At 40.7% G+C, this 27,643-nt stretch overlaps 1 protein-coding gene and 1 pseudogene across 1 annotated transcript in view; one reads left to right on the top strand and one right to left on the bottom strand.

Annotated features, from left to right (window-relative positions):
• SCAPER (S-phase cyclin A associated protein in the ER) overlaps nucleotides 1-27,643 on the bottom strand; it is a 415,034-nt gene that overhangs the window by 302,393 nt on the left and 84,998 nt on the right. Inside the window, 6 exon segments of the mRNA XM_020976028.2 lie at nucleotides 984-1,095; nucleotides 1,365-1,482; nucleotides 4,767-4,842; nucleotides 9,311-9,481; nucleotides 13,025-13,246; nucleotides 19,355-19,617. Coding sequence (XP_020831687.2) covers nucleotides 984-1,095; nucleotides 1,365-1,482; nucleotides 4,767-4,842; nucleotides 9,311-9,481; nucleotides 13,025-13,246; nucleotides 19,355-19,617 — 962 coding nt within the window.
• On the top strand, nucleotides 10,134-10,958 carry LOC144456215 (C-signal-like; annotated as a pseudogene).

Genomic DNA, 27,643 nt, shown 5'->3' with positions numbered 1-27,643 from the left:
ACAAATTCTAATTCTAATGTTTAACAGCTCAGCAACCATGAGTAAGCCCCTTAATCTCTCTGAGTTTCAGTTTCCTCATCTTTAAAATGGGAATAATAATACCTACAGGACCCACCTCCTGGCACTGTTTTGAGGATCAATTAAGATATGGTATATAAAAATCTTTGCAAAAGAGAAAAAAGCACTAGATAAATATCAATTATATTAAATATATCCAAGTAAATAAAAACTACTTTCACTTTCTAGAAAATTCACGTTAGTTTTTGTGAACATATTCATTTAGTCAATAAGTGTTTATTAAGCACCTAAATGCCAGGTACTGTGATAAGGGCTAAGGAAAGAAAGAAAAGCAAGAAACCACAGTCCATACCCTCAAGGAATACACATTCTAATGTGGTGGAAACTACTTGTAAATAATGTAACTTGAAAATAAATTTAAAAATGTCATACAGAATAGATGAAGGTCATCTGAAAGGAGAAGGACTAGGAAAGGCTCATTGAAGAAGTCTTGAAGGAGCCAGGGAAAGGAAGAGTGTGGCGGTAAGAGGACAGGAGGAAAAAGCAGGTAAAGGCAGGGAGTCGGGAAATGAAATCTTCTGTTCAAGGAGCTGCCACAGGCCAGAGCAGCTGGACTATAGAGGGCCCTGCAGGGGTGTGTGATGACACATGACGAGAAAGGAGGAGGGGGACAGGTTATATAGAGCTCTAAACACTGAGAGAGTTTATGTGTGATCTGGAGGTCACGGAGCAGGGGTATAATATGGTCAGTCAGCATGGTGGCTGCAGGAGGATAGCTTAGAGCTAGTAAAGGCAAAGGTAGCGCAGGCAAGAAAGTCTACCGAACTGCTCCTGCAGCAGACCAGAAGAGAAGCTGATGTGACAAAGGGTGTGACAAGGCGACTACAGAACAAACCCCAGCTCGAGGCCCAGTTGCCACAATCTCCAAGAAAGGAACTCTCTTCCATCCTGACAAGAAAGCTTACCCGTTCTAACAGTTTCTGAAGCTTCAATGTTTTCTCTTCACGCAGTTTCTCTCTTAGCTGCTGGGCTTTCATTTGCTTTTCTTCGTGTTTCTTCTTAGATTCTGCAATTGTCCTGTTGACACATTAAGAAGAAACAAGGGACAAACACTTCAGAAGATTCAATGAAAAAAGTCTATGCTCAAATCAGCTATTAAACTTATTGGAAAATAAACCCTGTTCTTGCCTGCATCTTATTTGTTTTAGGCATGCAGTTCTGAATGTGTCAGCGTGTTTTCAAGGGCAAAGGGCCTTAGGAGATTAAGTGACGACTGTTTTTAATGGTTTGGGCTGGCCAGTTTCTTTTGATAGAAAGGATATTAAATCAGGTTTAAAAGCTCAAACCTTTTGCGTGAGGGCGAGGAAAGCTTTTCATGCATGTGAATCCCATGTCCTGGCGGTCTGGCAGGTTCCTCCTCAACTATATCACCCCAGGATGTATTCTGACGCCACGACTCGCGAGCTGTCCCAAGTTAAAAATCAGTTATTTTTGTTATTAGAGAACAACCTTGTCTGAATATACTATTTTTGAAAATCAAGACTTTGAAACTGACTACTTGAAAAGACATCTCTTCCTTCTCAATGATTTACTGTAAAAAGAAACTCTAAAGGAATTCTAGGAAGAAGGGATGGCGACGTGATAGGTATCCTAGTGGAAGTCTGCCCCTCACCACACTAAACAATACAAGCGAGAGGCCCAAGAAAACAAAAACAACAATGTCGGCAAGGAGTAACCAAAAACAAAACACAACAAAACTCGCCACAAAGTAATTATTATAGGAGAAAAAAAATGTGGGACAAGGAGAGCTAAGTGAGAAGGAATAAGCCTCACAGAGCGATCAGGCCACCGGACAGCCTGGGAGCAGGAAGGCGACCCCCCCCCCAACACCACGATAAAAGGGTTGATTTCAAAACGGGTACCAGCAATTACACCAGCCCTGCAAGTTCAGAACCGCCCTACCCATGAGAGACGGTGAAGAAGAGGTGGCCAGGAGGAGCCAGGTCACTTGGGGTGGAAGGAAAGAAAAACAGACTGGTGAGCTGGCCCATCAATCTTTCTGCAAAAACTGCCTTGGGACAAGTTCTTTCAGTTATGTTCTTCTTGATACTGTGTGTTTTCTGAATCTGGGAGCTTTTCACTGCTATTATCTGCTATTATTAGGGGACACGCGCCCAGAAAAATCGCTCCACCATCTTGCCTCAATGAGTTTCTTTTCACAATAAATCACTTGGAATAGGAACATCCTATCATGTCATGTTATAATATCCTGCTAACTCTAAAAAAGCAGGAGCTGAGGCAAGAGTAATAAATAAGGAACATCAGGAATTTGCATGAGCACGGAAGATCAAAGATCTATATGGAACTTTCTCCATCTGTAAAAGGAGGCTGTTGGCATAGACGGCCTCCCTCTAAGGGCCATTACAGATCTAGATGTCTGAACATCTAGAACATCAAAACAAAATTATCAGAACCAAGAAAACGATATACGTGATGCCTGCAAAACACACACACACACACACTGCTGGCTGGCACTGTTACTGTTCAGTTCTTGTTCATTCATGTCTAACTCTTCGTGACCCCATCTGGTGTCTTCTCCACAAAGACACTGAGTGGTTTGCCATTTCCTTCTCTAGCTCATTTTACAGATGAGGAAATTGAGGCAAGCAGCGAGTTAAGTGACTTGCCCAGGGTCACACAGCTAGTGTCTGAGGCCAGCTCTGAACTCAGGAAGAGAAATCTTCCTGCATCCAGGCCCGGTGCTCTGTACACTATGGCCTAGTGGCACTGTAGAAGGTATTCAACCTGTTCTGTTCCCTTCTCTATCTGGAACGGTGGAATAAATCTCAGTGGCCCTTTGTCTATCCCACCTAGGCTTCCCTGGTTTCCACTCTACTCCCTCAGCTAAGAGGCTAAGGACAGGGCCTGCTCTCAAGAGCTCAAACACCAATGGGCAGCAGCATGCAGACAACAGGCAGACGATGTACAGTCGGGAGGTGACAGACACAGGGAGGCCACTCTTCGGGCTGCACTACTCTGGCCCTGCTGCTCCACCTCCTCACTCCCCTCAAAGGCGTCTCTGTCTGGAGGGTGAGCTCAGCTCAGACATTCCCATGTTTCTCACCTGGCTGCAAGACCACTACTCTGGGACTTTTCTCACTCTCCACCTGGACCCTGGTTGGGTACCTTCCCTCCCTGCACTCCCCAGCCCTGCAGGTTCCTTTTGGGTGTGGTCTTCCTCCCTTAGACTGTAAGCTCCTTAAGGGCAGGGACTGATTTTCTTTTTGTAATTAGAGCCTCACTTAGTACAGCACCTGGCAGTAGTAGGTGGTTAATGAATGTTTACTGACCTACTGGTACTAGCATTAAGGGAGAAAAGAGTCTTACAAAAGGAGAGATTTTAGCCAAGCCTTGAAGGAAGTGAGGAGATGAGGGGAATGTGAGCACTAGGCGGCCAGTCTCACAGGATGCTGGGCAGGAAGGAGGGGGCGCTATTGTAAGAAGTGAGAATACTGGAGAAACAGCAAGTAGACAGGTTGGGGGCTGGGGGGTTTAAAAACCAGAGGGGACTTTATATTTGCTCCTGTAGGCAGCAGTGAACCACTGGAAGGGACTAGATCAGTCTATATTTTAGGAAGATCAATTTGATGGCTGAGAATGGGGAGAGACCTGAGGAAGGAAGATGAACCAGGGACTACAGCCACAGTCTGAGCAGGACACAAGGAGGGCCTGGCCGGGCTGGAGATGTCATTAGCGCTCCCTCCTATGGCACTGTCTCACTTGTAGTCTAGGGTAACATAATGGCCCTCATGTCAGTACTGCCCCTTCCTCTGCTGTTTCACAGTCGCATCAGACAAAAAGATGTTAATAAAATCACAGTAGTACAGAGCTCACTTAGAAATCTCCCAAGATTCAGAGAGAAGCATGGGCTCTTTGGAGTAATCTAAAGACTTGTGTTTCTCTAGCTAATACCAACCTAGTCTGAGGTAAAATCAAGATACAGGAAACATTTAGGTAAGACAAAGAGAGCAAAGTCAACAGGACAGTGTCTGTTACTGGGGAAAGAGAAGAGGCCTGTTGGGAGAACGTGCCTTAGTCCTCGAGGAGGTAAGTAAAACAGCTCCAGTCCAAGCGGTCTGTTCAAAGAGGCTCACCTTGACCCTGCCTTTGGTTTTTCACAGTTTTTGACAGTTTTCCTTTCAGGTCCCTTTTTACATTTCTCCTCTTGTTACCTTTTCAGTTATGACATCCTGCTTACCAGTCCTTTCTAGCCAAGTTGTGATGTCTTGCAGCTCAGGGGAGGTGGGGAGACACACTGCCTACTGCTGCTGCTCAGATGTGACAGTCCTCACCCCTAACTCTCATTCTGTTTCCTAAAGACTGGGCACCTGCCTATCAAACTCCTAGGCAAGATTCAATTCTGCCCTCTAGCCCGAAGATCACCACAGTCCCAATGTCTCTCAAGGCAGAGGGAATGCTTGTCCTTCCAAACTACAAATATCACAATGCCAGGCAGCTCTTCTCAAAACCCTCAAACCTATACATAGCCAGACGTGATCACTCGAATAAACATGCTCATTATTTTTCTTTCTCAGAAGTAAGGGTTCAATCTGGAGGGAATGGGAAATGACTCTCGTATAAAAACAAAAGGAACCAATAAAACATTTTTCAAAAAAGAGAAAACAAACTCTAATAAGTTTATCTCTACTTATAAGCACATCACATGCACATTTGCCTGCTATATATACCTTCATAATCAGCAAGGACATCATTCCAGTCCATAGACATGCCACAGAAAGATATACTTCCACTGCTTACACTAGCCTGAAATATAATAAGGAAAATTTAAATACAAATCTTCAAATAAAATTCTATGCTAGTAAAAACTCTATGTGTGTATGTGTGTGTGTGTGCATCTGCGTAACATAACAGAATTTCAAATATATCTGACTTAACCAAAACTGGAAAAAGAAAAAGAAAAATTATCTCATTTAATTAGTTAAAATTTTAGAATGTTGCTTTAATAAAATTTGAACAGTGTAAAATATAGTAAAATAAGGCCATAAACTGAAACACAGTTTTAACAGTCCATATTAAATTTCAAGTGATTAGAATGAGTATCTGACTTAAATCCCACTGCTTCTGAAATGAAAGAATAAACTACTAGAAAGAGACTAAATAAAGAAATACCAGTAATAGGTCACATTCATCTAACCAGAGCTCATGTTTCCATGGCCCTTTAAGGCTGATGAAGTCTGGCCCTCTCAACAACGGTGTAAGTCAGACAGGGCAAGGATTATTTCCATCTTATAGAGGAGAGAACGAAGCCACCCAAAGTGAAGACTTTTCTGATGACAGGCATCTAGCGAGAACTAGAGGCAAGACCTCTGACCAAGGCAGGGCTTTGTCCGCTAGTCCCAGACTCTTCCCATGCTACATGCAAACTGTAAACAGATACAGGGTAAAGAAAGCAGCAGCTTTAGCACAGGAGACAAGAGTTTCTATAGGCTAATTCTACATTAGTGGAGCTGTGATCCCATGGACTTTCTCCCCCAGCACAGACCACTACTCATTCATCACTATTCTAAAAGGATCAAACAAGGGAAAATAAGAATGTCAGACACCTAATTATAATAACTGGGAGGGGCCCGAATAAGAAAAGGTTCCTTCAGCCCTTCTCTGTAGAAGACAGAACTATGGGTATGGAACGTTGCATACAAGGTCAGATGAGGTCATTTCCCCCCAATCATTTCACAAACATTTGAGAGCCTTCAAGAAAGGTACTGTTAAGCACTGCAGGACATTCAAAGGTGAGTGAGATATGACCCCTGCCCTTGAGGAGCTTACAATCTTGCAGGATACAAGACACATGTACATACATTATTCTAATACATGGAAGAACTTGATAAGGCCACAAGAGGGGTACAAACAAAAGGGCTATGATAGTTCTGAGGAATGAAAAGTCCAAGGAGATGGTATATGATGAGCTGGATCCTGAAGAATGGGGAGAAGCTCAACAATTGGCAATAAATGTAGGAGTTTTGCTGGATTATTATTTTTTTCTTTTTTTTTTATCACTGTTACAAGTGAAGGATAATTTGGGAGGAGAAAAGAGGAACATATTTGGAAAAGAATGTGATACCCAAACAAAAGGCACCAACTGGCAATATAAAAAATATGCATATATTAAACAACACAGAGCTAAGCACAGATCCCTGGGGCACTACGCTGAATATCTCCTTCCAAGACGATATAGAACCATCAATCACTACTTTTTTATTCCAGTCATTAAATCAATTCTAAATGCATCTAAATGTACTATTATATGGCCCACATCTCGCCTTCTTTTCCAAAAGTTTACCAAGAGGTATTTATCAAATGAAACTATATCCACAGCATTCTCCTGACCCACCAGCTTAGTAACCCAGTCAAAAAAGGAAATGAGATGACTTTGGTGTGACCTATTCTTAAGGGTTTCCTTTTCTTAATATTTCCTAACCATCTTTATAATAACATGGTCCAAGCTTTTGCCAGAAATCAAAGTCAAATTCTTTGGCCCACGATTTCATGGAATCCATCCTTTTCCCATTTTTGAACACGTGAACATTTGCCATTTTCTAACCCTGAAATGCATCTCCTATTCTCCACAATTTTTCAAGTATCACTGACATCGTACCTGCAAATACACAGAACTGAAAGAAGAGAAACAAAAAGCAATAATGGAAAGAAAAAACATGATCTCTACAAAACCAAACATATTCATCTTAGAGACAGGAAGTGCAGAGACAATTTAAGGATTATAGGTCTCCCAGAAGAACACAAGTCAAAAGATCTGAACACTACAATTCAAGAAACAGGAAGAAAACTGCCCAGAAGTTCTGAATACAGAAGACAGCGTGACAAAGACATACAGGGAACTTCCAGAGAAGAAAAAACAAACCTCTGCAAAGGCTTAGCCTAGATACCTTATCCTCCTTCACTCCACTTATCAAATCAGCTGCCAACTTGCCATTTCCAATCCTTCTTCTCTACTCATCACTATCTCCCAGCTTGGTGCAGGCTCGCCACACTTTCCACGTTGGTAACTGCCACAGCCAACTGACCGGTCGTCCCTGCCCCCCATCCATCCTGAACACTGCTGCCAAAGTAACTTTCCTTGAGCTCACATGTGACCGTTAACTCCCCTACTCAATCAACTCAATTCCATGGACTCCTTAGAGTTTCTAGGATAAAACACAAAGGGCTCTGCACAATCTGGCCCCAATCTGTCCTTCCAATCCCATTGGACATGATTGCCCCCCACCACATTCTGTAATCCAAACCAACTGTCGTTCTCTCTGCTCCTCACCCAAAAAGACTCTATCTCCATCTCCAAGACTTTGCACTCGCCTCTCCCGTGCCTGGAATGCCATCCCTCCTCTGCTCCACCCTGAGTCCCTCTCTTCCTTTAAGATGTAGCCCAGGCCCCATCTTCTACTTCCTGATCCTCCCAGCTGGTGGCGCCCTCCTCCCAAACCACCTTGTATTTAACCACTTTGCAAACACTTCTATTTCTTCTCTTTATACTTGTGCAGTATGTTTTTCTATGTCCTCACTATATCCCTCATTTGAATTTAAGGTCTGTTGTGGTGGGGATTGTCTTATCCTTTGTATTCATATCCCCATGCATAGCACAGTGCCTGGCACAAAGAAGTGCTTAATAATATTAGTTGACTGACTGACTGACTGAGGTGTCAGCCAACTCTAGCACCAGTTTAGAACCTAAACTTCACAAAAGTTAAGGAGGAGAAAGGAAGGTTGGGAGCAGCATTCCTGGATAAAAACAGCTCGATGCAATAAAGGAACAAACAGGCTGAAAGGAGGCTGGGCAAAAGGCCCAACTATGTAAAACCATGCTATTAACATGTAAGGATGAAGTTGGAAGAGCAAACAGATAAAAAGATGAACAAACGGCATCCTGTCTCCACCTTCTCCCTCAGTCGGGTGTGAGATCCTGGGGGGCAGCCACTGTTCCCCACCCAGGACAGGGAATTGAATAGAGGCTTAATAAATACTCTTTGATAAAGACCGATGCACTTCTTCAAACCCAAGGTTCAAAGCTTGCTGGGTTCCAAAATCACTGAGAAGAGTTTCAGTCCAACTATTCACCCAGGAAAAACCAAGTGAATCAAAAATGCCAGCTGTCCACATTCGGCTATGCAGCTGGACAGACGGCCCACAGAACTCATCCACCAACAGGTACTGTGATGTGTAACCTGCACAGTAATTTTAATTAACTCAAGATTCTCCCTGAAACAAAGGCCCGTGCTTTTAACAACAATATTCTCTCAGTGATGATGAGGAATGACTGCTAGTCACGGTACCAAAAGTCTTGAAAGAATTAAAATGGTGGGTCAGCCAAAGGGTAAAAGAGAGGTCTATGGTAGGTGTGTGAAGACTGAAAATATATTACTAATAAAGAATTACACAAAAAAAGTAGCAGGTAGCTTGTAATCACAGAGATACATGACTGAAAAAGGTGGAAATGTCTATATTCCATGTACATTTCATTTGTATGCATGTAATTTCAATAGACCTAGAGACCTAGACTGCAGAGTTTTTAACCTGGAGTCTGTGAATTTTTTTATATATTTGATAACTATATTTCAATATAACTGGATTCCTCTGTAATACTATGTGTGATATTTTATGCACTTAAAAACATCATTTTGAGGAGTCCATAGGCTTCACCAAACTGACCAAGGAGTCCATGACTCACAAAAGGTTAAGAACTTTGATGCAGAGGAAGGCCCCAGTACACTGAATGGATTCCCTGTAGAAGATTTATAGGAGAACACCTGAAAATCTTACATAGGAGGAGTGGGCAAGGACAGGTGGCATCTATGGAGCAAATAATCAATGCAACCAAATAAGGGATCATTTATCTCTTGCCAGAATCCAAGAAATCTACCTCCAAGGTGCAAGTACTTTCTTCAAGAAGAAATGTTTTCTATTTCCATTAACTAGGAATTTAGATAAACAAATTACATATGACATGTCTTGCACATAAAATTTATTTATTCATAATTCATTTCTAACTGGCAACTATAGTGCAAATACCAAATCTCTTTTCCAAAATACCAAAATCTTCTTTCCTCTTCTTTAGGAAAGAGTTTGTTTTAAAAGGTCTGTAATTGATTCAATAGATATTTAAATTTAATTCCTTGCTTACATTTTAATAAGTACTCATTAATAGATAAAATCTTGAAGCAATTATGACCCTATGCATACCAAAAACACTCTGAATGCTCACAGAAAAATCACTGTCATTGTCCGCTTCCAGGTTAATGTCATTGTTTTCTTCTGCCTCAATTTCTCGGGTTAGCTGCTCCTCCTCTGCAATTGCACTAGCAATGGCCTCTTCATTGGCTTTTTCTAAGCGATCTGCTAATTCCTCCTTTTTAGCAAGAACTTCTGCCATCGACTATAAAATAAACCAGAAATCATTGATCAGTGGGAGATTAACCTAGCATTTAGTTTTTAATGTACTGGACATGGATCCTATTCGTTTTCAAGATTACAGAAATTTAAGCTGTGGGATTCAGTTAGCTAAGATGTCAAATTTCAAAACAGAAAGTGATAAATTTAAATGCAATTCTTGTTATAACATTATGATCATAATTATAATTCATTAAATTATAAGTTCATAACATAAATACAATTTTAAATGCTAAAATATACAAATGGAGTTTTATCCATAACAATATTATCATTTCAATACTTCACCAACCTTGTGATTTTCATGCATGTGGAATCCCTCTCTCCACTAACAAAGATAAAAATCTCCGTAGATTACTTTCATGAGTCACTTTGCACAGAAGAGTCTTCCCACCGGGGGCCATGGCTGATTTCATACCACTGGCTCTGGGGGGCCCTGACTGTAAGCTTCTCCAGATAACTAGGACACCCCAGGGCATTTGCTGTGCTTCCACAGCCTGAGAAAACGCAAAGATCGGACAGAGAGGGTGAAGCTGCTCTCCTTTCCAGAGCTTTATTGCCTGGGGCATAAAGGTGGGACTAGGAGACAGAAAAACTGGGGAGCAGTTTTGTCTTTAGACAGATTTTAGAAAGGTCTTATGGAAAGCCAGGATCCCTCAGTGGCTGTCCTAAGCCCTTCCAGCGTGCTGGTGACCGGAGCCAGCTGCGGGCTGGGGCTGGAGTTTGTCAGGCAATTGCTACAATTGCCCAAACCTCCCCAGATGTTGTTTGCGACCTGCAGGAATCCCTCTGACGCCCAGGGACTTTGAGAGCTCGTGCCTCAGCACTCCAATGTTCGGATCCTCCGTTTGGATGTGGAGAATATTGCTTCTATCCAAGAGGCCGCAGTTTCTGTCAAGGAGCAACTGGAAGGCTTGGGGCTGAATTTACTCATCAACAATGCTGGAAGGGTCTTCCTCGATACAATCCATTCTGAGTCAGAAGAAAACATGCACCTGCTGTACCAGACTCACGTTGTTGGTAGCCTAAAGATGGGCCAGACATTCCTGCCTTTGTTGAAGAAGGCTGCCCAAACAGGACCTCAGCATAGTCTCAGTTGTAGCTGGGCTGCTATCATCAACATTTCTAGTACCGCAGGCTTTATAACAGAACCTTTTGGCTGGGAATATGGTCGTGTTTTATCCTATCGCTGCAGTAAGGCTGCCCTGAACATGCTCACCCGCTGCCAAAGCCTGGCCCTTAAAGAAGAAGGAATCCTGTGTGCTGCTATCCACCCTGGCTGGGTTCAGACAGATATGACCGCTTGTCAAACTTGTGCACCTCCTCTGAAGAAAGAAGAATCGGTGCGAAGCATGCTGAAGCTCTTTTCTACACTTTCAGAGGAGAATTCAGGGCGTTTCTACAGTTGCAAGGGAAAGGCATTGTCTTGGCGAAGTTACAACCAGCTGGGAGGCAGTGATTGAGATCTGATTCCAGTTATCTTTCATGCCTTTCCATCAGCAGCCCAGGATTGATCACCTCGTCTTGGTTGGCCACTTCCCTGAGCTCTGAATGCCAATAAATTTGTTTTAACTGCCTCCATTAAAAAAAAAAAAACGCAAAGATCACCTCTACGTAATGAGACATCAGAGGAATACTTCCTTGCAGGGAAGAATAATCATTAAAATGCCATAAAGTAAACAGTGGTCTTTCAGTTTGCCATGCCACAAGTCTATGTATGCCCTTGAAGACTGGCATAATTAATATCTCAGAAGCCAGATACCTAGGTATGGGTTTTAGAATTACTATAATGAAGGTATCCCTTTCGAAAATTCAGCATGGCATGAGTTGATCATATAAGGCACTTTAGATAATCCATAAGTAAAAATAAATTTAATGTTTCTCATTCATCATTTCATAATTATGTAATAATCAAACTAAGAAAAAGGAAAAAAGGAAAATGAAGACTTCCAAATAATCAAATAGAACAAGAAGATTAAAGGCATATAAAGAATCACGATAAAAGAAAGATATAAAAAGTCTATCTGTATATGCAAATGAATCTACCTCCCTCAAACATGTGCTCTAAGCTCAATCACCATGGCCAAATTCTGTAATTGCAATCTTTAAATGATTCTTAATTCTAGATATGATCATAACTTCAGACTATCAACAGGACAATTCCGTTTTTATTCTTTTCTTCAAGAGTAAATTTCAAATAAGTGTTTATAATCCCTCACCTCTTTTTTTTTTTAAAAAAACTTCCATAGAACAAGCCCTCACAATGGATAGTATACAGAAACAGGACAACCAGATTTCTTAACAGCATATTTTTTTCAGTGCTCACAAGGGTTGACGTTAACATAGAAAAATATGCATTCAATTATTTCTTTGCTTGTGTTTTAGTTAAATAAATGACAAGGGCCAGAGATCACTTTTTAACAATAATAGATCATTTAACAATACTCAGAAAGAAAAAAGGAAAATAGTCCCCTCATCTATGTAGCAGTTTATTATATCTTCCCATTTCACAATAAAGTACTTATCTGCAGCCACAAATAGAAGTGTCTCAGCCAAAATAACACAAACCAACTCTTTTTTTATCTTGGTTTAGATAAAACTCCCTTAGGAAAAAGAAGAAGATAGTAATCTTGATATTACAAGCAGGTCTTCATAGTTTAGCTTCGAAGATATCAACTCAACTCTTGAATAAACCAAAGTTTCTACTATTCTACTTTAAGCTGAATAGTTTAAGTAAATGTAATATAAAAGCAAGTACTTAAAAAATTTTATCTTAAAATTATCTTATGGTACTTAAGAATTATATTTTTTTCTGAAATTTCACTTTCAGACTGAATCCATATATGAAATAATCACTCTAGCTTCCCATTTAGCTATTGAAAAAAGGAAAAAGTAATTCTGATCAATTTACACATATATCTAACTCCCTCTTCATTTGCTCCTACTTTTCAACCTTTAACAAGTCATGAATACAGTATTCTGATAATAAAACAAATAATGTTTTTTTAAAAATAAGATTTATTTCTGCTATTAATATTTTATGCTATAGCTAAATAATAAATTTAGAATTTTTTTCTTTTAAAATCTAGAGTATCAATTTTCATGTGAGCCTAGTATTTTTTCTTAACAAGAACACAAGTGCCTTAAAAACATAAAAGCATTAATATTATTTAAAATTAGCAAATAATGAGTTTTAGATATGAAAACATGAAGTAAAAACAGAAAAATAAAATGCATAAATTTATTCAGCATCTCTCCCTACAGGAGCCTAGTCATTGTTTTTAAAACTAAAATATATCACTTCTGACTATTTTTCAGTGGCTTATCATATTAGTAAAATGACAAAATAAAAATGTTTAAAAAACCAAAATCCCATTGAATAAATGTACTTTGAGACTTTAGAAGATATACAGGCTCATATTTTTTTCAGCATATTATGTTTAATGGGTTCAAAAAAAGCAACATGTTCTTAAAACGATATTTACTTACAATTCTGAGAATTTCTTCTTACCAATCTATTAGCACTCACATTTGAAATATCTGAAGGGTCCATTTCACTTTCTATTTGGGCTTTCTCTGCTGGAAATTGGTCTGTAGGTGACTGCAGAGCAGGAGGGTCAGTCTGCGGCGTATCCAAAATGCAATCAGCACCAACATGAGGGACAGGGACTTCACAAGAATTCTGCAAAGAATTTTCTTGAACTAAACCACTGCCAGAGTTCCTGATGTCATCTAACGGATGCACTGTGAACTAAGAGAATAAATACATTTACAGAATGAATAGGTGAGAATGATAATAATGTGTTTCATGGTTTATAAAGTGATTTCCTCACAACTAGAGAAAGGAATTCCCTTCCTTTGGTGTCCCGGCCAGTATGTTGGAAGGGCTGAAGCAGCTCTGCAATCTAGGTCCCTTAACTCCCAAAACATAACAAATTTATTTTAGTGCAAAAATGGTAAGCCCTTTGTTTTACTAATACCAAGAATATAAAAACCTAGTCACAGTATTTTGTCCATTTCTGACAAAGCAAATTCAAGCAAGAAATCAGAGTGCAATGTGGCAGAGAAGCTGGGTACAGTATAGGTGGGTATATACAGCCTGGTTTTGGAATTCAGAAGACTTGGGCTCCAAGGCCATCTCTGACACTCACAGGTACGTGACCCCGGTCAAGTCACCTAGCCTCTCTGTGACTCAAGCAACTCTCTAGGATGTACCTTTCAGGTCATAAATGGGTTGTAATCAGTGCTGGTGGAAAGGGCTCCCACACTAGGAGTTTTTCACACTGATGACGTCTTATGGTCTCCTCATCTGGGTATATTCAGTGGAATAGCTATCTCAATCTCTTTTGAGAAAACTTGCTGGTACACTTCTACATTCCTGTCAGGCCACTGATTGATTTAGGAAACATGGAGGGAGCATGTCGAAAAAAAATAATATATTTCAGATTTCTTCAAAATAACACTATGGAACTTAGTATCATTAATTAGCATGTATAATTAATGTCAATTGGGTGAAGAGCATTAATTCTCAGGCCCTAAAATATCCCTTAATAAAATGACATAATATCTCAGAGTACCAATACTATGCTGAAGTATAATTATCTGGTGTCCATACTTCAGATTTATGTATCTCCTTCACTTTGCTATACTCTTTTTGTGGCTATTTATCATTAATGTGAAAACAACAAGAATTATGCAAATTTAACAGGTGCAAATCCATTTTTAAAAATTCCAAATAAAGTCAATCTCAATGGTGTGATAAGTAACATCTAATTACAAGTTGAACCAAAAGTACCAAGAAAGAACAGATAGCTTTTACAATTACATTGTTAAAATGGAATCATTTCAAAGAAAAATAAAACTAATGAGCAAGAACTAAAATTTAAATCCCAGTCACATCATTCCTTTAAAAAAAAAGGTACATTTGCAAAGGCCATAAAAATGATCATGCTGATTTTTATGTAAATATTAAAAATTGTCTAAATTCTATAAGCAGGCTTTTATAATTCCACAATTGGTCAAACTCTGAAGTCTCCAATGATGTTGATTTTAGCACAAACATTATTTAAATCACATCATGACATTTATGTTCCATCAACATTATTTATCCTACAGTCACCATGGTTTATAATCTTGTTGGCAATATTTATATTAGCACTACTGCGATTTACAATATAGTCAACATTGTGTATAACAAGATCAATGCAATTTATATGGGAAAAATCAATGCTAAAAGCATAAAGACATGTTGAAAAAGATAAAAACATGAAAACTCAATCTTCCAATCGACAATGGGAAAACAAATATCACTATGAACTCGGAAACCTTCAGCAACTTTTATTGGACAGCACTAGAATAAGATTTGGGGCAAATTGCTTTGACTTTTCATAAATTGTCCTTGAAAGCTTCCACCAGACAAATTTGTCTATCATGCACTATCAGATTATATCACATCCATGATTAAAAGTTATAAATTATTTTTAAAAAAATTTTTAGAGACGTCTTAGTGGTCGGAGGCGAGAGCGAGCGGCTTCTTTCAGAGCTCCGAGCCCCTGGGGGATTCAGCCGGGTCTCATCCACCTCAGGAGGAGCACCAGGCCCGCCTGCTGCCGCCCTCCCAGAGTGATAAAATTGGCTTTTCCCAAGCGGCACTGAGCCCTGCTTCCAAATTAGACAATCCTGTGGCAATATAGCACTGTGGGAGATTGGTTCTTAATGGCTACAGAGGAGGTGGAGACAGAGGAAGTCAGAAATTGGGTCAGCCTAGGACATCTCAGCCATTGAACTAAAGGACAGAGAGAAGGGGAGCAGGGTGCCAGTGTGGAGTGCTACCCCAGGCAGGGAGGAAAGGAGGCTAGCCTCTAGCTGGAGCCAGTTCTGCACTCACTGAAGTCACTCGGTGTAGGGACTGAGGTCAGTGATAGTGCATGATAGACACCTTAGAATTCCAACCTTCAGGGATCTGCCATCAAGAGAAAAGGAATCAGAGACTGAATGATAGGGGAGCAAAAGAAAAAAGAATGAAGATTGCAGAGATCCCAAAGAAAATTCTGTTTAAGAAGTTGAGTGTACACAGATACATCAACAGTTTAGCTATTAATAACAGAAGGGAAGATGGCATCTAAACAAACCCAGAAATCTCTGAGTAAATATAACAAGACAAAGAAAAATGAAGCAACACATGACGAGGCAGCAAAAATGTTGGCTTCCCAGGAGTGCATGGAATCACAGCAGGATGCTCCCGAATGGTACAAGAGAGAAATAAGAATCTTCAAAGCAGAATGTGTGGCCTATACAGGAGAAATGATTGACAGAATTGAAAAACTTGAATCTGCCTTGGCAAATCTCTCCAAAGAAGCAAAAGAGAAAAAGCTTTAATTCGGAGGAACACAGACTAAAGAAGAAATAAAGATGTATAAAGACCATGAATGAAAGAATAAAAGTTCAGAATAGACAGAAAAGAGAATTAATGAAGATAACAAAATAAAGAGATCCTTTTTAGAAAAAGACACAAAATATTTAAAAACAAAATAAGTTAAAGGAGAGAAGAGGGAGGATTTTAATCAACTAATGGAGAAAGAAAAAAGAGGGAGAATTAAATTATGTAAAAGGAAGAATGAAAAAGGCATGAATAAGTAAACTCTAAAAACTAGGGGAAAGGATGACAGAGGGGTACAAAGAATAGGAGAACATTTATTTATCTATTTATTTATCTATTTATTGCATTCCTTTTTTCATATTTTGAGTTCCAGATTCTCTCCCTCTCCCATCCATTGAGAAGGCAAGCAAGATGATATCCCATTATACCTGTGAAGTCACTCAAAACACTTCTGTATTAGCCATGTTGGAAGGGGGGTAAGGGAGAGGGCAAAAAAAATAACGAAAATGAGAAACAATATTCTCTGATTTACACTCAGTTCATCAGTTCCGTCTCCAGAGGTAAATAGCATTTTTCATCATGAGTCCTTTGGAATTACCTTGGATCACTGTATTGATCAGAGTAATTAAGTCTTTCATAGTTGACCATCATTACAGTATTGCTGTTTCTGTGCATAATGCGCTGCTACTTCTGCTCACTTCACCTTTTATCAGTTTGCTAATGTCTTCCCAGGTTTTTCTCAAACTGCCCTGCTCATCACTTCTTAAAGCACAATAGTGTTCCATCACAATCATACAACCACAACTTGTTCAGCCATTCTACAATTAATGGGCATCCCCTTAATTCTCTGGTACCACAAAAAAAGCTGCTATAAATATTTTTTGTACATATGGGTCCTTTTCCTTTTTCTTTCATCTTTTTGGAATACAGACCTAGTTAGTAATATTGCTGGGTCAAAGGGTAAGCCCTTTGGGCATAGTTCTAAATTGTTCTCCAGAATGGCTGGAGTTCAAAACTTCATCATGAATGCATTAGTGCCCCTATAGTTCCACATTCCCTCCAGCATTTCTTATTTTCCTTTTCTGTCACATTAGTCAACCTGATAAGTGTGAGGTGCTACCTCAGAATTGTCTTAATTTGCATTTCTCTAATCAGTAGTGATTTAGAGCATTTTTTCATCTGACTATTGACAGCTTTGATTTCTTCTAAAAACTGCCTGTTTCCTTTGACCATTTATCAATTGGGAATGAAGGGATTAATTTAAGGGTGAAAAGAACCTATGGAAATAGGGTTTCCTTAAAATAACTTAAGCAAAAATAACTTAAGAAACAATATCTTTAAAGAGGATGAATTTTTTAAAAATCACAATTCTGAAAAAGAAAGTCATATTAGAGACAAGAATAAAAATATTAATTTAACTCATAACTTTACATATGAATTGATTAAATAATCCAATAAAACAAAAGAGATACAAATTGAGTAAGAAAACAAAACCTCAAAATCTCTTACCAGTTTTTTAAAGAGTTTTTTCCCCTTTTCATTCGTTTTTTCTTTAAAAATAATCTTTGTTATACAGAGTGACTCCAGTGAAAGGAGAGGGGTACTAGAAGAGATTAGTCAACGTAACAACAAATTATACCAATAAAAATTTTAAAAGAAAAAACAATTTTTAACTGTATTCTTTACCACATATCTATACAGTAAAAGCTCAATATCTCTTTCTTGGATGCATCATATAAAAAAACTGTCACTGCCTTGGCCCTCTTCTCTTTCCTCTATTCACTTTCTCACTTCCCCATCTCATCAGCTCTCAAGGGTTCAATTACCATCTTAATGCACTGATTCCCAGATCTCTATCTGCAGACCCAGTCACTTATGGGACATTTCAAACAAGACACCTAAGACTTGTATTTCATACTCAACATGACCAAAACAGAACTCAGAGTCTTTCTTCGCAGTGTACACCTCTACCAAACTTTCAGGGGGCTGACGTCTTCTAAGCTACCCAGATTCCCAACCCTCATTCACATTTAACCACATCCGGTCAGCTGCCAAATCTTGTGATTTCTCTCTTGAATATCTCTCAAATATGTCTCTTCCTACAAAGGTCTGACTGCATTAGGCCCCCATTCAGTAAACCGTGATGGCTTCCTATTCCCTCCAGGGTTTGGCCCTTCACACCCTGGGGCCTGTCTATCTTTCTAGCCTTTCAACATGATTCCCCTGCCCCCACACTCTGTGGTCCCTCCACACTGCTCAGTGCACTATTTCTCACACACAACGCTAACTTTCCTGACTTGGCCACCACGCTTCAGGGGCTCTCTCACCCCCCTACCGCCCCACACAGAGATTTACTTTCTCCCTCACCCTCAGGCCCTCTGAAAGCTTGCTTTTGGCTCCCTTTGCTCTCATCCCCTATTAGAACATAAGCACCTTGAGGGCAGGGAACTGTCTTTCTTTTTGCTTAGGTTTGTATCCCAATCTCTTAGCACAGTGCCTGGCACGTGGTATGGGCTGATTCCAAAACAAGGCCTCAGACTTCTCCTGAAACCAGAGGCAATAGTTTCTGCCTCTACCTTCTCACCTGGGGTAAAGAGATCCCACTGGGGCCTCAAGACTGATTTCATCAGTAGTGCAACCTCCTTCTACTAATGCAGATCCCACGCACCCTCCATACTTCAGGAGGACAGCCTTCAAGAGCAATCAGAGCTCAATAACGTACAACCAGCAATCCCTGAAGATGAGCTTTTCATATTTTGTTAGGGGTTGGTGTGGTGGACGTTCAGTCATTTCGGTCGTGTCCGATTCTTTGTGACCCCGTTTGGGGTTTTCTTGACAAAGATGCTAGAGTGGCTGGCCCTTTCCTTCTCCGGCTTATTTTACAGATAAGGAAATTGAGGCGAACAGGGTTAAGTGACTTGCCCAGGGTCACACAGCTAGTAAGTGTCTGAGGCTAGATTTGAACTTAGGTCTTCCTGACTCCAGGCCCGGCCCTCTATCCACTGTGCCACCCACCTGTTCCTTTGTTAGGGTAGTATATTTATATATGTCTAAGCCACTCTCTCCCCTGCCTCCTCACAGGCAAGAACTGCCCCCTTTTTTATCTTTGTACACGTTAATACCTCTACGTGTACCTAAAACATAACAATCTCATAATAAATATTTGTAGGTGGTAGTCCTGAAAAAAAGCAGATAGTCTGTCACCTACCCTATATTCCAAGCTTAGCACGTCCTACTTGGGTTTGTATTCTATTACCACGGCTTTCAAAAATTTAGGAGTTACCACCACAATAAGATGAGGTACTGGCAGAGGACTTCAGTCCAAATCCAATAATTAAAGCATTTCAAATTGATTAATATAAATAAACTAGCAAACAGCTGCTGACTTGTGGGTAAGAAACTTACGGGTAAGTAATACTGCTACCATTTAACACACTATAATAAAAACAAAAGTAGCCATGGGAGTCTGGATTCTCCTACCTGGGTTCTTTCAGCCAGAGGACATTCACAAGGAGGTAATGGCTCCTTGGGCAGAGGCTCTACAACATTGGCTGGACCATCCCCAGTAAATCCACCTTTCTGCTGGCTTTCCACGGGAAAGAGAAGGACATTTTCTTTATCACTGTCATCTTTTGACCTCAGAGGTTCTGTAATGACTGGAACTTTGGGGGCTACTGCTGTAGATCGTGAACGGAGCGGCCTCCCCCTCTGCACAGTCTCCCATCCTTCTGCATCTTTCCGTTCTGTGGAACCAGAAAAAAACACATCAAGATTTACTTAAAATAATAATTTTAAAAGTTGTAATAAATTTTGAAACAAATACTTTTGCACTCCTCTCAGCTGTCAAAGTGATCTTCCTACCACATAGATCTGACCACAGCCCCTCTCTATTCAACAAACTCCAACAGCTTGCCCTGAACCTCCAGGTTCCAACATATCATCCTGCTGGGCTTTCAAAGCTCTTCCCAACCTGGTCCCTTCTGCCTCCATGACCCAGCGACACTGGCCCACTGGCTGCTCCGGCTGGCTGTTGCTCATGCCTGGGGCACTCTCCTCCCCCTTCTCAGCTTCCCAGCTTCTCTGGCTTTCTGCAGGAAGCCTCTCCCAGGTCTCCTTAATGTGGGCATCTTCCCTCTGAGACTATCTCCAATTCATCCTGACGAATCCTGTTTCCAATGTAGTTGCTAGCATATTGTGACCTTCATGAAACTGTGAACTCTTTGAAAGAATGGACTGTTTTTTGCCTTTCCTTGTAGCCCCAGCATTTAGCACAGTACGTGGAATATAGTAGATGTTTTATTAACTGCTAGGCAATTTACTTTTCAACTAGATTATGAAGAGATATGACAAATTAAAAACCTAACAGGGTACCATCTAAAAAGAGCATACTTCTTCAAGCATGGAATTTAACAGTAACACAATTATAATACCATGGAATCTTAGAAGTGGAAAGGATGTCCAACTATCTAATCTAACTGGGAACTGACCAGGAATCGTGAGAAAAGTCATCCAGCCTCTCCTTGAAGACATTCAATACTGAAGCTCACTTGTAGCTAAGGCCCCTCATCCCTCCTGCATCACTGGGCCCCCAGACATCTTTTCAACATGCCCTTGTGAAAGGCTCTCCACTGGGTCATCGATCCTGCTCCCTGCATGGGACACAGGGCATTTATTGGCAGCTTCAGGCTTGACAAAAACCCTGGCCCACGAGACAGCCACACAGTTTAGGAAAGAACTGGTACCCCTGCCCTAGGAACAGTGCTAGTTTCCATCATCTCCAGCTTTGGGCCAAGCTAAAGTCCCGGTGTAAGGGTACGTCTATTGTCTTTAAGAAAGAACCAGAACCCATTCTCTATGGCCAGCAGGACTCTTGGTTCTCAGGCCAGATACCACCACAAGTACCAAGCTCTCAGCTCTTCACACTGACTTGATTCAACACTGCAGCTAGATTCTATTCAACTGGACACTACCACATGTGTGTTGGAAGATGCCCCTGCAAGCTGGGAGGAAGCGAGCTGAAGAGAGAAAACCCTGTCCACACATACTCTCTGGGAAACACAAACAAACCCTAAGAGCTACGTTCTTTTCCCATCACTAGATAGGCATCAAGTGAAATCAGAGCAGGACAGCTTGTACTTTACAAAGATTGGTCTTTAGACAGGCACCTTCATTCAACTGTGAACAACACCTTGTAATGCTACCAGACTGCTGAGGTTCATTATTGAGTGGTTTAGAGAAACACCTTAATTTGACCAGAGATTGCCCTTATTTACCTCCCTGACATTATTCCAGGTGATCACTCAATAAATTTTCGATAAAAAATTTAGGAAACAAGTCTCACTTATGTTCATTTCTTATCAGTGATAATTTTAATACACAAAGAATGAAATATAAATAATGTTAATTTTTAAATTATGTCATTAAAAGGCAAAAACATTTTATCCCAATAGCTCAGACATATCTCAAGTGAAAAATAGTTGTGAGCTTCTAAATAAAATCACGAAGAGTAAGACTTGAAAGGCACCTAAGAAATCATGGCTCTGAGAATTAAATTTATTTGCCCAAGGTCACAGAACTAATGTGTGGTAGCTCTGGGACTCCAACTCAAGTCTACTGACAATAAGTCTAGCTATGTCCCTGCAATGCTATGTTTCCTCTTATTAACAAAAACTGATGCTTTCCTAGCACTTAAAAAACAACTGATGGCAAATTAACGAAGATGCATAAAATAAAGCTTTTAAAAACTGGATAAAAAGGAAATAGAATAGTACTCAGATATGTTCAAAAATAAAGGACTAAATTTTATTCCAACTTCTATGAACAATATCATAAATCTTTTCATTAAAAAAAAAAAGGAAAAAAAACCCCACCAATTTAAAAGCTTCCTTGTGGAAGGAAACACTATAGAACCTGGACCTGATTCAGTTAACCAATGAAATAGCCAACACAAACACAACCACCTAAAAAAATTAAAATAATAATTGAAATAAGTCAAGAGAAGAAAGCATGTACCAGTACAGGAAACAATTTAGGTCTCCAAGCATAAATAAGATTTTTAATATACCTTTAGTAGAGAGTATTTTGAAAAACTATTGCTATTAAGATGTGAAAAGTTTTATCAAACAACATTATAAAAGACAGAAAATTATGCAATTAAAGTGTCAAAAAGCTTCTTGAGTTCAGCAAAGACTGAGAACAGAATAGCATAAAGCTAGTATTTACATTTAATATAGTTGTTTTTATACTTTACAGCAAGATTCTTAGCCATTTTGGGTATCATGGACCTCTCTGGCCATATCTGAGGAAGCCTCTGGACCCCTTCTCAGAATATTTTTATGTGCATAAAATTAAATATATAGGATTAAGAAGCAAATCAATTTTATTGAAATGGAGATGTAATTTTTTCCCATCTAAGTTCAAGGACCCCTTGAACTCTGTCCACAGACGACCCCCCCCCCAGGTTGAGGACCTCTCTGATCAAGAGATACAAAGAAAGAAAACAATTTCTACTCCCAAGGAGATTACAAGGGGAACAAATACATATAAAAACATATACAGCATCTTTGCAGCAAGTTTCTCTGATAGTCCCTATGTGGAACTAATTCGAATTTATAAGAATAAAAGTCATTTTGCAATTGATAAACAGTCAAAGGATATGAATAGGCAGTTTTCAAAAAAAGAAATCTATCTATAATGACATAAAAAAATGTTTTAAATGAGAGGTATCAAACTCAAGAAAGAAGGGAGCCCGCTAAACTGCACATAAGGATCCCTGCAGGCTGTATAATGACTTAAGTTTTAAAACGCAACATTATAGGGGCAGCTAGGTGGTGAAGTGGGTAGAGCTCTGGCCTTATAGTCAGGAGGACCTGAGTTCAAATTCAACCTCAAACACGTGACACTTACTAGCTGTGTGACCCTGGTCAAGTCACTTAACCCTGACTGCCTCACCAAAAAGCAAAAATAAAAAAAAAAAAATAAAAATAAATGCAACATTATCTGTTTTATTGTACTTTGTATTTATTTTGTTAAATACACCAATAATCACAGAAATGCAAACGAAAACAATTCTGAGGCACCACTTCACAAACATCACATTGGCAAAGCTAACCAAAAAGAGGAAAATGACAACTTCTGGATAAGCTATGGTAAAACAGGGACATTAATACACTGGTGGTCTGGAAAGCACATTTGAAACTATACCCAAAAGGCTATTAAACTGTGTGTACCCGTGGACTCACCAATACCTTTTCTGGGTCTGTATCCCAAAGAGATCAAGGAAAGAGGGAAAAGACCCACATGCACAAAACTATTTATAGCAGCTCTTTTTGTGGCAGCAAAGACCTGGAAACTGAGAGGATACCCATCAACTAGGGAATGGCTGAACAAGTTATGGTATGGGAATGTGATGGAATGCTACTGTTCTGAAAGAAATGACAAAGAAAAACTTGGAAGATTTGCATGAACCCATGCCAAGAACAATGTTCACAATAACAACCCTGCAAAGACAAGGAACTGTGAACGACCTGGGAACTCTGATCAACACAACGGAACCAACCAGAGCTCCAGAGGACTCCCGAGGACACGTGCTATCCACCTCCTGAGGGAGAGCCGAGGGACTAAGAGCACACACTGAAGTGTGCGCTTTCACACACATGCATGTGTGTACATACATACATGCACACATGCATACATACATATTCACACGCCCTTACGGCTAGCAGCAGGAACTCGTTTTGTTTGACTACACAAATTTGTAACAAGTTTTGTTTTTTCTTGATTTCTTAATGGGTTGGGGGAGAGTAAGCGGGAAGGAGACAATCTGGAAATGAACAGAAAATAAAATTGAATTTAAAAAATATACATACAATATAAAGTGAAGAAATATAAATATATGAAAAGTAGTTGAACACAGGGTATTTTGGGAGGAAGGACACTGGAAACTGGGAGGTTTCCTAGGAAAGGCTTTTTAACAAGCTAGTACTTGAGTTGCAACTTGAGGAAAGAGAGGAACTTGGTGAGGTGAAGGTGAGGAGAGGCTGCATTCCACACACTGGGGACAAGCCAGCGTAAAATCTTGGAAAAGGGAAACAGAGTTACATGGGTGGGGAGCAGAGAGGATGCCAACTTGGTTGAACTGCAGAGTGCAGGAAAGGGAATTCTGTCCAATGGGCCTGGAAAGATAGGTGGGGGGCCAGGTCCAGGAGGACTTTAAAAGCTAAACAGGTATTTCATCCAAGAGGCACGAGGAAGGCACTGGAACTGAGCTGACTGAGCAGGGGAGTTAATGGCCATATATGAGCTTAAAGGAAATCCCTTTGGCAGCAGTATGTACGTTGTTAGACTGGAGTGTGGCATGGAAACAATTAGTAGGTTGTAGTAATCTAAGTCAAAGGTGCTGTGGGCCTGAACTAAAGCCATAGCTTTACTAAAGGGGCAGCTAGGTGGCACAGTGGATAAAATGCTGGAGTCAAGAAGACTTAAGTTTAAATTTGGCTTCAGACACTACCTTGTACTTAAATACTTTCAATATATTTTTATTTCCTCACTTTATATTTGAGCTGTATATGACACTCAGACACAAGCAGTATGACCTTGGGCAAGTCACTTTCTCTGTTTTTGCCTCAGTTTCTTCATCTGTAAAACGAGGATAACAGAACCTACTTCCAAGGGCTGCTATGAGAAATAACTGAGATAATATTTGTAAACCAGTCAGCACAGTACCTGGCAAATAGTAGGTGCTTAATAAATGACTGTTTCCTTCCTGCCTTTCTTCATTTTTTTCCTTTCTTTGCAATCAAGTGAACCGTTAAACAGGGAATTATCTACTTGCCCACAGTAGGTATTCAATAAATGTTTATTAATTAGCCAACAAATGATTCGTGTAAATGACTGATCGCTACCACCATCATGGATGATGTCCGGCGCAGTTCATACTGAAGAGATATTTCCTAGAGAACGTACAATGTGCCTGAAGCTCCTAACTGTAAATGGCGCTGTTCCACCCGCAGCAAGCCCCAGACCATTTTAGAACCTGTTACATTCCATACTATCTGCGAGATTCATGATCAACTCAAAGACTTCGATCCAAACTACCCACACAGGAAGAATGGAGCTGAACAATGACGACTGTCTTGACTGTGACATCAGGCTAGATGAGCACCCCGCTGAGCTCGTCCATTAATGCACACTTCTTAGACAGGCAGTGAGCAGGCACCACAATTAAGAAGACGATAAGCTGCTTGGATTGCCCTTAGGTAAATCTATAGCATGCTGAATGACTCCTGCGGCCCTCTGAAACACAGATACATTGTATCAGCACCAAGTGTCTTCCAATTATGCTGAATGACTCCGGCTGCCCTCTGAAACACAGATACATTGTATCAGCACCAAGTGTCTTCCAATTATGCTGAATGACTCCAGCCGCCCTCTGAAACACAGGTACATTGTATCAGCACCAAGTGTCTTCCAATTATGCTGAATGACTGCTAGTCACAAAGTAGCATCATCCAAAGTACGATGGAGAGGTACCTAGTAAAAGAATGTCCAGAGGGGCAGCTAGGTGGAGCAGCGGATAGAGCTCCGGCCTTAGAGTCAGAAGGACCTGAGTTCAAATCTGCCCTCAGACACTTGACCCTTACTAGCTGTGTGACCCTGGGCAAGTCACTTAACCCCAACTGCCTCACCAAAAAGCAAAAGTTAAAAAATTTAAAAAAAAAATAATTTCTGCAAGAAAGGCAGTTTAAAGGAAAAAAAGTATGACTCGGAAAAAATAGGCTAATCACATAAGGAGAAAAAGAGATAACTGATGGCTAGCCTGTGTTGCTATCTTCACTGCCAAGAGACACAAAGTCCCCAGCATGTTGGGTGGACTCTCTGTGAAAAACTTGTGGGAGACACGGACAAGTGTGGAACAGGATGCACAGACACAGCTAAGTCGTGATACACATGAATAAATGATGAAGGAATGAATGAATGAGAAATCATTTATCAGGGGCTGACTATGTGCCAAACACGATGCTAAGTGCCGGGGACATGAAAATGAGCAAGGAGGACGAGGTGGCTCGCCTGCCCTAGGCAGGGCTGCTAGGGAGGATGGCGGGCCCCTTCCTCCCAGGAGCTGCTGGCAGCGCTGAGCTGGAAGCAGGAGATGTGGTCTGGGGCTGCTGTACCAAAGGGCTCTGGGGCCCATTTGTCTGATGATGGGGAGGTGAGAAGTGAGTCAGGGACCAGGCCAGCTAGGGTGGCAAGAGCCTGAATTCACACGAGATGTGATGAGCCCAGACAGCAGGTGTCACTGCTTGGAGATGCACAGTGCGCCAGGTACAGAATTGAGATAAAATGAAAACCAAGGCACCAGGAATGAGAAAAAAAATTTCCAAGGGAGAAGGCTGAATGGCTTGGGAGTGGGGAGGAAGTACTACGCGTGTAGTCTTCATATCCGTGATGTCACAGGCCCATCAATGATTAAAAATGATTACTAGCAGAACTCTACCAAGTCCCAGGCATGGAGGGTACCTTGGGACTTCAAAGACTTCCCCCGAATACTGCAAGGTCTGGCAGGCCCTACTGAGGCAGCACGGCTTCCGGTATTTTGGAGAATCGACCCTGTTTGGTTTGCAGAGAGAGGCTCTTCATCAGGCTGGCCACCTCAACTCACAAAGGCAATCCACCAAAGTGGGAGAAGCTGAGATGGGCATCCACAGCAGGAATACCCACAAGAAGAAATCACAGCCTCACAGTACTGCAGTACTAACATTTGTAAAGAACAAGAGACTACTACAAAATTAATACGAGTCACATTCACTATCTTCTTTTAACACATTACTACTTTGCCACAACCTAAAGCTACCATGTGCTCAATATTAAGGAAACGATTTCAGTGGAACAGCACAGTAAAGAAAGTCCAAAGCCTTTAGCCTGACAGCAAAGACCATTTCTAACTGGGCTTCACCATCCTTCTCCACTGTTGTTTCTTCCCTCGGAGAAAACGTCAGGAGCCCAAAGCTGGTCGTAAACTTCAGAAATCAAAAGGGAAGGCAATGCTTGCTCCACTAGGGCTCAAAAGGATGTCATGATGATCCCAGTGTGACAACCAAATGTGAAAACCGCAGTTCTGCTAGGACTCACCCTTGGACAGGTGCCTGACTTCCCAGCAGTGCCCAAAGGATCCCACAGCCCCTGCATCACCACCAGTGCCCACCTTTCCTCGAGGGTTGCCTGGCGGCTATTTTGAACATTTCTTGAATACACCAATATATGTACACGTTGTCTCCATAGGAATATAAGTTTCTGGAGAGCAAGGACTATTTTTCACACAGAAATTATTTAGTAACCACTTACTGACTGAATTTGGACATTTCTTGTACATTTGGACTGTGCCTGCTTCTTAATCAAAATAATTAACCACTTCCAGTCAGCCTTAGCCAGAGTCAGGCCGTGCTGGGTTCCAGGCTCACTCCTAACAACGTCCTGAGCTCTGTGACTCTGGTGAAGTCGCAGCCTCTACATGCCGTATAAAAGTCTCTACGGCTGAAAGCTGAAGATCTGCACTTGTGGAGGGAGTCTCCTCATCAGGTGCCCCTACACCAGAGGTATCAAACCACCAGCCCACACAGACTCAAATGTAAAGGGGAACGTTTAATGATGTCAACAAAAACACAACACAGCATGGACTTTACAGCTCCACTCACTACCCTACTCAACCACCTTAAACTCATTGTTCCAGTCACTAGTCCTATCCCCATCTATAAGGATGAAGTAGTTAGT

The sequence above is a fragment of the Phascolarctos cinereus genome, unplaced genomic scaffold (assembly GCF_003287225.1).
Source record: "Phascolarctos cinereus isolate Bilbo 61053 unplaced genomic scaffold, phaCin_HiC Scaffold_3;HRSCAF=262, whole genome shotgun sequence".
Classification (NCBI taxonomy): domain Eukaryota; kingdom Metazoa; phylum Chordata; class Mammalia; order Diprotodontia; family Phascolarctidae; genus Phascolarctos; species Phascolarctos cinereus.
This window is presented reverse-complemented; position numbering and strand designations above follow the sequence as displayed.